This window comes from Rhinoderma darwinii, chromosome 11, assembly GCF_050947455.1.
Source record: "Rhinoderma darwinii isolate aRhiDar2 chromosome 11, aRhiDar2.hap1, whole genome shotgun sequence".
Taxonomy (NCBI): domain Eukaryota; kingdom Metazoa; phylum Chordata; class Amphibia; order Anura; family Rhinodermatidae; genus Rhinoderma; species Rhinoderma darwinii.
Genome location: NC_134697.1, coordinates 78,820,717 through 78,833,698, shown reverse-complemented (window position 1 = coordinate 78,833,698; position 12,982 = coordinate 78,820,717). Strand labels below are relative to the sequence as shown.

Genomic DNA, 12,982 nt, shown 5'->3' with positions numbered 1-12,982 from the left:
CAAAACTACTCGTCTCGAGAAAAAAGAAGCCCGCATACGTCATCTAAATAATTATAAAGTTATGGCTCTTAGAATGTGGTGTTGAAAAAACAGAAAAAAACGGTGCGTCTTGAAGGCCCAAAATCGGCCGCGTTCTTAAGAGGTTAAAGTAACACTTTTACTACAATATAGTCCTATTAGGACAATTTAGAGGACAAAGTTATTTTGTATTCTCAGAATTTCCTGTGATGACCTTTGTGTTGCATATGCTGTAACTTTTTTTAATTTTGTTTTTCTTCTACTCCTTTTTTTTTCCCAGCTGTAATTCAAGGGGGTGCACTGTTCAGCATTTGCACACAGATTCTGGGAATTGTGGATCAAGAACAGAACAAAGCCCTGTGGATCCCAGCTGGTGCCTTGTGAAGTTCCCTATACTCCACCCTCATACCACAGTGAATCAAAAGGCAATGACCAGTCTGTACTTGCAACTTAAAGGGGCTTTCCCATCTTGGAGATTTATGGCATATCCACAGGATAACCTGCACCTATCTCTAGAACGGGGCCCCCTAAACCCAATTCTACGGTGCTCGGCTCCTACTGCCTCCCGGCCTTTTCCTGATTAAGTAGTTGGGAGTTACGGAAACAGCCGAGCTCGCTGAGTTATGTTGTTTCCGTAACTCCCATACAAGTGAATGGGAACTGCATAGCTCAGCTGTTTCCATAACTTTCTACTACATAATCAGAAAGTGGCCGGGAGGCTGCGGTAGCCGAGCACTGTAGAGCGGGGTTTAGGGGGCCCCGTTCTAGAGATCGGTGGGACCCATATCTATCGGACATTTATGGCATATCCTGTGGATGTGCCATAAACCTCCCAAGATGGTAAAACCCCTTTAACGGTCTCTGAAATTTAATGCAGTGGATTATTGAATCGTCTTGAGCAACAACAAACTTCAGATAATAAACTGGATAGACATGGCTTTGATTATCTTTACATTTTACAAGATGATCCATCGAGTAACCAGCATTGAAAAACGAATGCAAGCAGACATGTAACTTAATCTTGGACTAACTCTACAGGACCATGAAAAAAAGAACCAGTCCAGTACATGGAGAACAGACTAAATGTTGAGCGCCATCAACAATGACTAATGAGTTGGCCAAAAGGTGGTGGACATTTTCAAGTTCTCAGTTAATCTTTAGTGTTTGCAGATCAACTTGGGAACCTTTTCTTCTTCTTTTCATAACACACTAATTCTAGGTACTTGACCAGGGGTTTCAACATAGAGTTGTTTCTCACCAATATACTATGTTAATTTTTACTTAGGTCCTGTAGTATAAACCGTCGTATAACACCATGCCCTTTTACTGCTAGAAGTGACTAGCAGTGATTTGCTTCTGCTGATACTTGAATTAGGGGCGCCGTGGCCAGCTCCAAAATTGTTTCTGTAGACCAGTTTAAGTGACACTACAAGTAACTGCACTTTTATTTTTTGGAAATCTTTCTTGAAACATGCTAGTTGTTAAATCTTTGATAAGTAAATCAGAGTATACCCCAAATTTCAATTCAAGAATACTTCTTACTTTAATATATTTGTACACGTAAATTGTAAGTGCAATGGATCGCCCATGTGTCTTGGCACTGTATGCAATCCATTTCTGTACTTGGGTATTAATATGGCTTTACACAGAAGGCCGTTATCTTAAACCAGCTGAACATTCCGATGTGTTATCACCACGTTCTAAATTTTCATAAAAAAAACAATCATTCCGATCAACTAAGACACTACTGGTCCTTAAAAGGGGCCTTACCATTTGGCCAATACCTACTCTAGCTTTGTCGAAGACCCGTGGTTATCTGTTGGATTGAAAAAAAAAGTCTGTATAAACAGCTTTTAGACGTTATGAATCTAATAATCTTAAACTCTGAAAAAAATACTTTTATTATCATTGGGCTTCGATGGAATGCTGAAGTCTTCAAAATGCATTGTAAAAGTATGCAGCGTTTCCATTAAGAACAGGAATTTTAGAAATGACATTTTACACCGGTTTCATAGGGTTTGGATTCTAAATGCATTCAGCACCTTGGGGTTCATAACCATATGTTTGTAGCCTCCATTTTTGTATCTCTCACATAAAGGGACCTGAAAAAAATGATTTCAGGAGTATGGAATTTGGTAATTTATGAATAAATCAATATGTTTATATGAAATCAAAGTGTGAGCTTTAAGGTAGATATTCACAGTCCAATGTTGGGAGAGAAAGATGTAAGCTAGTTGTAAAGAGAACTAGTAGTCAAGATGCTTATACCTATTGTCACGCAATTCTGTGTATTTTTGACATTGCGTGGAAATCAATAGAAAACGATTACGCTGTATTCAGATAAGCCTGGTATAACTTGTCTGTGTTTCATCAGGGAAAAGCTGACTTTTTGAATCTGTATTTTGTCACAGTGCGCACCGTGTGTCCGTTTTTAATGTGCGTGTAGCATCAGTAATTATTTGTTTTTCCACATCTGTCGAAAAATAATTCCTGCTTTTTTAGCATCTACTAGCAACCCACCAGTGAAAATAGGACCGCACTCTGATATCGTCAGTGTGTCCCGTCTGATTGCTTTTTGTATGGACCCATTAACTTCAAGGGGTGAGTCTAACACAAAAATCGGACCAAGTTAGTTCATGCTGCGATTTTCTCTACACAGACCTGGGGAAAATGTAAATGAGCTCATCGACTTTGTCCTTGTTTAGTCCATGTGCTGTCAGTTCTACACTCGGAGAGCAGACAGATGCAAACATCACTTGTCTGGCTGGGCCCTTAGGAAGGTGGTTATCCAGTAGGCTGCTACGGTCCCTTAGGTCCATTGACTATAGGTATTAAATAATTAGGTGACCTTCATCCATCATCTATACTAGTGTTTCTCAATTACAGTCCTCAAGGAACCCCAACGGGTACTGTGTTGTTTTCCCTTGCGGAGTTAACACCGTAACATTTTGGTGCAGTTTTTTGTACCCAATCTTGGGCCTAAAAAAAATAAACCTGCAATAACTGTTCTTGCCATACAGCTTAGATAGATATTCCCCCGACGACTCTATAAACCTGCATGTTCATGTGTGCGGTCAATGGAGAGGGTGCTAAGCTAATAACCGAAAACGCCAGTTTTCCTGATGGTCTAGGGAACAAGGGATCACACAAGTTAAATGTAACATGCTTGAGCCTTGCTTTCAGCTTCTGAGCCGGTGTCCACCATTTGTCGTATGGATTTCGCAAATTGTGGGAAGCACTGGCTTTCCATGACCTATCCATACGACAAATGTCGGGAAGGGGTTAAATCTGTATATGTGTGTATATATGTGTATATTTACGTGTGTGTGTGTGTGTGTGTGTGTCTGTATCTGTATGGTCAAGGGAGAAAGAAAGTACACCTACTTTCAGTCCTAGGTTTTCATTTACTGGGGCCTAAATAACAATTGTGTGGACCTAACCAAATTGTATAAACAAACAACTCTGGTAACAACCAAATCTACATAAGGTTTTAAGGTGTAGTAATTTTCCCCAAAAGTAAACCTCCAGAAAATAGGTGGCCAAAAATAACCACTTTTTTTATTATATCTTTTGAGTGTCAGATAATCTGGACTAAATTTGCCAGGAGGCCAACTACTGAGAAGATTGGCAACTCTCTTGAAGGATCTCCATTCATAAACAATCTTTCGTCTCTAAAATGGTGAATTTCAAATTGAGCAGCAGCAGCAGTTGCTTTCCTGTACATCATGGGTCAGCAACTTTCGGCACTCCAGATGTTGAGAAACTATATTTCCCAGCATGCTCTTACAGCCTTTGGCTAGAATAATAATGCCTTTAGCGGTCAGGGCATGCTGGGAGTTGTAGTTTAACTACAGGTGGAGTGCCGAAGGTTGCTGACCCCTGCTTTATATTCTACAGCAGCACACATAATTGGGCTTTGGTCTTGCCTCTAGAATAGAGAAAAACCCTCTCTGGTGGGTGCTGGCTTCAAGGTAAGCGACCACTTCTCCTTCATACAATTTCAAACCACAGATAGAAGCCGCACTCCATAGATATCATTCATTAATATGCTTTTTATTCATCGTGTTCACAGCAGAAACGTTTCACCCTCTCAATGAGGGCATTTTCAAGCCATAAGTGTCAGTAATCACTACATATTTATCCAACACACTGTAATTAATAATTACTTCTCATCAATACAAAAAACAAAGTGCATATATCAATTAACACTAGACAACGTATCTGAACTATACATCCATACAAATGGAAAAAGTAATGTCTAACAGTAAGACTGAAGTGCAATAACTGTAAAAGCATATTTTTTACATAATTAGTTTATATAATCAATTATAAACAGCTGGCAATCACCCCAGTAATATCAATAAACTCTCAGAATACAGAGAAACAACCATATGGCAATCTATCCATTTCAGCGTCCAACAGAACTCCATGCACGTGACAAAAAACCTCCATCCAATACTGATGATCCAATACATCCATCTAATACAATAACAATCACATGTCTGGTATGATGCGTTAATGGGGAAGCCCTTGGATTCACCTCATCGCGCATGCGTCTTTATTCATATAAGCCCAAAACGGGAGTCGTAATGACATCGTAAATACCAACCCCTACTAGGGTGCGTCACGGCGTGCATGCCTCCCAGCAAATCCACACCAGAGGAGCGCCATCTTGGACAAGGGTACCAGTGTCTTTACAGTCCCGTACTAATGGCCAAAGATATATATTTTTATATATATATATTTTTTTTCTTATAGAAGATGACATAGACCATATGGAGAAAATAAACATGTTCTTTCAAAAGACATTTTTCAATGGGTTCAATCCAACTCCAATAGCACAGTCATATAAAGACAGGTTCTTATGACCCTAGTGAGAGGACCAGACTGTCCACTTCTGGTATGAATAGAACCCTCACAACGGTCCTATCACAGCACCAGCAGCTGATCTATAATCCGCTCCTGTCCTAAAGTTCTTGGTCCAACCCGGGTTCTCAATGGGGTGGAGAACACACCCATAAAATAAAAGAGACTTCTCCAAACAGGTCACCTTCATTTCAAGGAAAGGGCAAACATACAAATATCTATAGAAGACTAATCCATATAGTACACAACATACTAGACTCGTTAGATCATACCAAAAACAGTGCGCATAGCTTTAAAAAAAGACGCATGATGCCTATATAAAAAGATTCACTAGTTACAACAGAAGAAAACGTCGTTCTTTATTAAATACAAGAATCTTCACATCCTGGTAATTACACATGTTCAGGAAGGCGAGTGCTCAGCTGTAGGCCAACCATCTTTGCAACAAAAGCAGAAAAAAGTTAATATTCAAATAACCCAAATCCTGTACAGTCATATCCAAAAGGACACTCCGCCTAACACTACAGGGAAGTGTATATTGAATCCGAGCTCTTCACTGAGCAAGTGACTAGTGCCGAAAAAAATTGTCCTTCGCTCTCCGCAGATAATGGGTGATCAACATTTAATCCATCAGCGTGTAGAGCTTTTAGATGATGTGTCCATCTAGCCACCCATTGAATTAAGCGAATATCATATCTCCGCAAAATGTCTGGAGACGGGAAGGTCACATTTATTCGTACGGATAATCTTAACATGACGCACACTCCTATTTAGATTAGAAATGGCTCTAATTTTGTCCATATGTAGACCATTTGTCTAGCAGTGGATTGATGTACACCCAGGTCTTTAGTAATGCTTTTGTATCCTTTTCCAGCTTCATGCATCTCTATAACACGTCGGCTAAGGTCTTCTGAAAGTTGTTTGCCTTGAGGCAAGGTTCACAATAACCAATCCTTCTTGAGATGAACAGATTTGTCAGTATCCAGGCTTTGTGCCTTTATTTAAAGGGGTTGTCCAATGAAAGGAATAGCTATTTAACATTTTTCAGTCCACGTCTCGTGGACCCAAAGTTGCTGTTATAGTTGTGATGCGTCGTCACAGGCTCCCCCTCCTTGTTGCTTGTCAATGACCTGGATGAATGAGCGGCCCGCCTGGCTCAATTCATGAGCTATGCAAGCCCCTCCTATGTCACAGCCGATACCGAGACTGAGAAGGGAGCAGTAAACATCAGATTAGACAACACAATTTGTTTTCTATATAAACGAACTGGAAGGTACCGAATAAGAAACCCCTCTAAATGCCCTTTTACACCGGTCGATAAGCACTGCAGTCGAGCGCCAATCGGCTAGACATCGTTGATCGGCGCTCGTTTGCTCCTGTCACACGGAGCTATGGATGGGGTTGAGCGGTCGTTACTCCGATCGCTCGTCCCCATCCATTATCATGTCAGCAGCACGTCTCCTTGTTTACACAGGGAGATGCGCTGCCGACAACGATAATGTTTACTTTTTTAAAACGATACGATCAGCAGATGATGGCGTGTTTGCTCTTTCTTCTGCTGATTGTTCCCCTGTTTACACAGGACAATTATCGGCAACGAGCATTGTATTAACACTCGTCTGCCCCATAATCGTCCTGTGTAAAATCCCCTTAAGAAATGTGGGGAAGATCTTGAATTGGGCAGATCTGAAAGTAACCAGATATATCTGCAGTTCACATAAAGGGAACCCTAAATGCCCTGGCAGATCATATGAGTCACAACCAGATGATTCCAGGAGAGTGTTCCTTGAATAATGGAATAGTCTGCCTATTTACTGAGGAATGGGTGTAAAGAATAAAGAATGATTGCAACCAGAGAGAATGCCAAACTAGGTAGGTTCTGCTCCATATATCAGGAGGACCATCCAGTAGACTTTCAAACTGGCATGTGTATATTTCCTCCAACTTTCAAGATGCCCGGGGCATTGATAAAGATCTGACAGATTTAAGACTTTGGTGATTTACAAATATCCCATTTTGGCCCAATAAATTCTGCTTTGCCCAACTCATATTGATGAGTCAAGGAAGATATTAAAGTCTTTAACCCCATGCAGAACCTGGTGTCTCATGGCACGCAGCTCAGCCAGAGTCTGAAAATGCTCAACCTGATATCTTGGAGATTGACCAGTCCTTTTCTAAAGGCCAATGGCTTTTCAGATAATGTGTTGGTGACTTTCTCTCACTAGGACTGAGGCAACCAACAGGTCAAGCATAAGAGTTAAGAAGATTTTTTTAGACCCAGTGTAGGTCCAAACAAGTGGATCCCTCAGCCCCTCTAGTTGCAAAGATCTTGGACTTCCTTCAGGAAGAATTCGACAAGAAGTTCAGCCCCAGCTCTATTTAAGTACAAATTACTTCGTCTGCTTTTCTGCAAGTTTGTAACAGTGGAATCTAACGATTTGTACTAAAGCTGCTTTTTGTTTCTACCTTTGAACCTCTAGAGGAGGTAGAGATGAAGTTCCTCCCTTTAATGGCAAACTTTCTGTTATCAAAAACAACTGGTAAGAGAGTAGGGTGCATACAAGTCTTAGCTGATATTGAGCCCTACATTAGCTAAGACTACTTCCTTCTTTCAGACTGAAGGTTCCTTCTTCAGGTGATGTTAACCAGATTTGTTAACTAGATTTTTTTTCCTCATCCAATTTCGGAGGAAGTAAAGAGACTGCATACATTAGATGTCTTAAAAGCTACAATACTGTGCAAAAGTTGTAGGCAGTTGTGAAAAATTGCTGCAATGTAAGAATGCTTTCAAAAATAGAAGTGTTAATAGTTTTTTTTTTTATCAATTAATATAATCCAAAGTGAATGAACAGAAGAGAAACCAATATTTGGTGTAACCACCCTTTGCGTTCAAAATAGCATCAATTCTTCTAGGTACACTTGCACACAGTTTTTGAAGGAACTAAGCAGGGAGGTTGTTCCAAACATCTTGGAGAACTAACCACAGATCTATGGATGTATGCTTTCTCAAATCCTTCTGTCTCTTCATGTAATCCCAGACAGACTCGATGCTGTTAAGATCAGGGCTTTGTGGGGGCCATATAATCACCTCCAGGGCTCCTTGTTCTACTTTAGGCTGGAGATAGTTCTTAATGACATTGGCTGTATGTTAGGGATTGTGGTCCTGCTAAAGAATAAATTTGCAGCCAGTCAGATACCTCCCTGATTGTATTGCATGATGCAAAAATATCTGCCTGTATTTCTCAGCATTGAGGACACCATTAATCCCGACGAAATCCCCAACTCCATTTGCTGAAATTCAGCTTCAAACCTTCAAGGAATCTCCACCATGTTTCACTGTAGCCTGCAGACACATTATTGTACCGCTCTCCAGCCCTTCGGTGAACAAACCGCTTTTTGTTACAGCAAAATATTTCAACTTTACACTCATCAGTCCTATGTTTTTGTGCATAATTGAGTCACTTGGCCTTGTTTGCATTTAGAAGATATAGCTTTTTGGCCACAATTCTTCCATGAAGACCTCTTCTGGCCAGACTTTTCCGAACAGCAGATGGGTGTACCTGGGCCCCACCGGTTTCTGCCAGTCCTGAGCTGATGGCCTTGGACATCTGATTCGAAAGGAGGTAAGCATGATGTGTCATTGATCTGCTGCACTGATTCCTTGGCCGACCACAGCGTCTATGGTCTTCAACATTGCCTGTTTCTTTGTGCTTTTTTATAAGCACTTGAACAGCACATCTTGAAACCCCAGTCTGCTTTGAAATCTTTGCCTGGGAGAGACCTAGCCGAGCAGTGTAACTACCTTGTGTCTTGTTGCAGTGCTCAGTCTTGCCATGGTGGACCTGTGACCTGAAACTGTCTTCCACATCCTTACCATTGTAGCAGATTTTGGCTGTTCCTCGCCCAGTTTCAAGCCTACACAGCTGTTTCTGCTACAGTTATTTGGTTAATCATACACCTGACTATAATCCAGAAAATCCATGACTTTGCAAGTTAACCTATAGGAATTGATGCTGTTTTGAAGGCAAAGGTTGGTCACACCAAATATTGATTTGATTTAGATTTCTCTTCTGTTCATTCACGTATTTTTTTAATTGATAAACTATTAACACTTCTATTTTTCAAAGCATTCGTACTTTGCAGCATTTTTCCACAACTGCCTAAAACTTTTGCAAAGTACTGTACATTCATTTATAGGACCTGTTATTTCTATAAGGTGGACAATCTCCTGGGACTCTTTCAAGGGAAAAATAGGAAAAATCTCTGGATGAATCTGCACCAACTTAAATCTGAAGTAAATAGATATAATGCTTACCACCATCTAAATCTCCTATACTTCATTATTCTTATGTTCTTTAAATGCCTGGAGTGCACAGATGCCTTGCCGGCTTCAAAGTTGGCAAATGCCAAATAGGAGGAAAGTAAAAAGAAAGGATAAATCACTTAGTTTATTGAAGATCGATACAAACTCCATTGCAGCAAACTCTTATGCGTCTCGAATACATCCGTTCCTAGTCATAGCATATGTCATGGTATTTATCTTGGCAGACTAACTGGGTAAATGACCATCTTCAGCCCTGGGTACAACGTACCCCAGGATATTTAAGAGATAGTAATGAGTTCTCAATTTTATGATTTTGTATGGACAGAAAATTGGTGATGTAATGTTATAGGCCTGGTTTCTCTTGTATACTGCATGATCCTGCCATAAAAGCAGTTCAATTTCATCTTGAACGATCCACTTATGCGGTAAATTTGAAACTGTTCATTATTATTAGTGTTGATTAATTACTCAGTCACCATTTTTTCTTTTTTGATGGGAGATATTATCTTCAAATAGAAGGAAGACCTATAGGCTGTTGAAATTCTATACTGCTTTGGCGATTTTGCTTATGGTGGGGTGGGAGGAAATGGTCATATACAATATTATAAACCCTTATATGGATTTGCTAGTATGGTATGGACAGTATATGGATGATGTATTAATGGTTTGGAACAATTCTACACCGTTGCAACCATTTTATGGAGTATATAAAGATACTTACTCATATTAAATTTGGATAACATATCGGGAAAAATTATCATCAAAGAATATTCTTGTGTAGCGAAGAAAGGTAAAATCATTGGGAGCATATTGTCACCGAGTTGGTTCCAAAGTACCGCGAAGAATAAGATCTGGCGGTCACAAAAAAGTTTTATCAGATGTGGGGGAAGAAGAGGCAATGGTACTGAATTCAAGTTCAATTTATTCATCAATTGTAATGTGCATTATGTGATCTATGCCATAGAGCAGGGGTCTCAAACTCGCCCGGGTAAGTGGGCCACATATAGACAAAATGGGAAGTTGCCGGGCCGCGTTACTTTGAAATTTGATACAATATAAAATTATTGTTAATCAATTAGTTATTTGAACTACTATAATACTATATTACTATAATAATACTATAGTACTATAATAATACCGCTAGGTTTAAAATTTTAGATATTTCTCCACATGCTTATTTCAACAATCCAGTTTCCCAGTTTAAGTGTCGCTAAATGCAGTCCGGCGTTTCAGTTAGCAGCGTTTGGCAGTCAGACATGTCAAGATTGAGCAGCCCCTTTTTAGATAGTGCCACATTGCCCTCGGTGGATGCTGCCGCTGAGCCCTCGGTGGATGCTGCCGCTGAGCCCTCGGTGGATGCTGCCGCTGAGCCCTCGGTGGATGCTGCCGCTGAGCCCTCGGTGGATGCTGCCGCTGAGCCCTCGGTGGATGCTGCCGCTGAGCCCTCGGTGGATGCTGCCGCTGAGCCCTCGGTGGATGCTGCCGCTGAGCCCTCTGTGGCTGATGCAGGGCCCTCTGTGGATGCTGCCGCAGCGCCCTCTGAATTCCGCCGCAGCGCCCTCCGTGGATGCCGCCACAGCGCCCTCCGTGGATACCGCCGCAGCGCCCTCCGTAGATGCTGCCACAGTGATGTCAGGGGCTTGCCCAGAGCTGGAGTCCCGGAGCAGAGCCGCCTCTAACACACTGCCTGGGATTCCAGCTCTGCTCCTGACATCACTGTCCATATATGGACAGAGATGTCAGGGGCAACCCCAGAGCTGGAGTCCCAGAGCAGAGCCGCCTCTAACACACTGCCTGGGACTCCAGCTGTGCTCCTGACATCACTGGGACTCCTGCTCTGGGGAAGCCCCTGACATCATTGTCGATGTATGGACAGCGATGTCAGAGGCTTCCCCAGAGTCCCAGAGCAGAGCCTATACTAGCGCTCTGCCCGAGACTCCAGCTCTGAGGAAGCCCCAGACATTGTGTGTCCAAACATGGACACCGATGTCAGGGAATTCCACAGAGTCCCGGAGCAGAGCCTATACTAGCGCGCTGCCCGGGTCTCCGCTCTGGGGAAGACCGTGACACACTGTCCATATATGGACAGCGATGTCAGGGAATTCCACAGAGTCCCGGAGCAGAGCCTGTACTAGCGCTCTGCACGGGACTCTGGCTCTGGGGAAGCCCCAGACATCGCTGTTCTTATGTTGACAGCGATGTCAGGGAATTCCAGAGTCTCGGAGCAAAGTCTCTGTGTCCCACAGGCCGTAGATGGCAGCCCCAGTGCCGCGTGCTTGAGACCCCTGCCATAGAGTATAAAATTTGCAATCTTAAATACACTATATGGACAAAGTATTGGGACACACCTCTTAATCATTGAATTCAGGTGTTTCATTCTGTCCCATTGCCATAGGTGTCAGGCACCTAGCCATGCAGTCGCCTTTACAAACATTTGTCAAAGAATGGGTGGTTTTAAAGCGCTCCTTACAACAAGTCAGTTTATGATAATTCTTTCCTCCTATATATATCATGCTCAAATGAGACTGGTCTTATTGCAAAATTGAAGCATTTAGGAACCACAGCAACTCCGCCATAAAGTGCCGGACGACGTAAAGTTAGAGAGCAGGGTCGGCAAGTGCTGAGGCACATGGTGCATAAAAGTTACAAGCGCTCTGCTGATATGAGCACAAAAACTGTGCAGGTGGAGCTTCGTGGCATGGGTTTCCATGGCCGAGCACATTGCTAGGTGTTGTATGGAGTGTTGTAAAGCAAGCAGCCACTGGAGCCTGGAGCAGTGGAGATGTGTTCTGTGGAGGGACGAATCACGCTTCTCTATCTGGCAGCCTGATGGACCAGCGATTTGCTGGACAGCATTGCACCAACTGTATAGTAGTCTTGGAGGAGGGATAATTCTATGAGATTGTTTTTCAGCGGTTGGTCTAGATCCCTTCATTCCAGTGAAGGGAAATCTTAATGCTTCAGAATACCAATACATTTTTATCAATTGTACGCTCCCCACATTGTGGGAACAATTTGGGGAAGGCCCTTTTTTGTTCCAGCATGACTGTACCCTAGTCCACAAAGCAAGGTAAATAAAGGCATGGTTGGGTGCGTTTGGTGTGGAAGAACTTGACTGACCCGCACAGAGCTCTAACCTCAATCTCATCGATCACCTTTGGGATAAATAAGAAGGGAAATTGCGAGCCCAGGCACTCTTGTCCGACCTCTGTATATGATCTCACAAATGCTATTCAAATGGGCAAACATTTCCACAGACACACTCCAAAATTTTCTAGAAAGCCTTCTCAAAAGTGTGGAAGCTGTTGTATCTGCAAATGGGGGACCATAATAATGCCTATGAATTTTGAATGTGATGTCATAAAAGTGCCTGTAGGTTTCCCAATTCTTTCGGTCATATAGTGTATGTTGGTTGCATCATCAGAAAATTGAATACTCGTATAGCAGAACATCTGTCACATAAGGAATAGTACTAATACATTGGAAGCAGCCAAGCATTGTATTGATAGATATAATGCCGAATGTGCAGGTTTTTGCTTCTGTGACATAGAAAAGGTTACAAACCTCTTAGGGTGGTGAATTAAAAAAAAATAGAAAAGTGTTGTGGAGGGAAGCTTCGTGGATAACACGTTTTAGATACCAGATTCCCTTAAGAAACAAACTAAAGAAATTATCAATATATTTTTTAATTAGTAATAATTTAACACAAGTTAATATAGTACATAGCTTATTATATACTATCAAATGATTTTGCAATATGTAATATAGTGAGCT

The 12,982-nt window shown here is 41.7% G+C and overlaps 1 protein-coding gene across 7 annotated transcripts in view; it reads left to right on the top strand.

Moving 5' to 3' along the window:
• The window catches only part of DLG5 (discs large MAGUK scaffold protein 5), a 156,946-nt gene extending 154,584 nt beyond the window's left edge, over positions 1-2,362 (top strand). For all 7 annotated transcript variants that reach the window (XM_075841801.1, XM_075841800.1, XM_075841799.1 and 4 more), the window contains one exon: positions 299-2,362. In XM_075841801.1, coding sequence (XP_075697916.1) covers positions 299-402 — 104 coding nt within the window. In that variant the 3' untranslated portion in view covers positions 403-2,362. The remainder of the gene's footprint in view (positions 1-298) is intronic.
• The last annotated feature ends 10,620 nt before the right edge of the window (positions 2,363-12,982 follow it).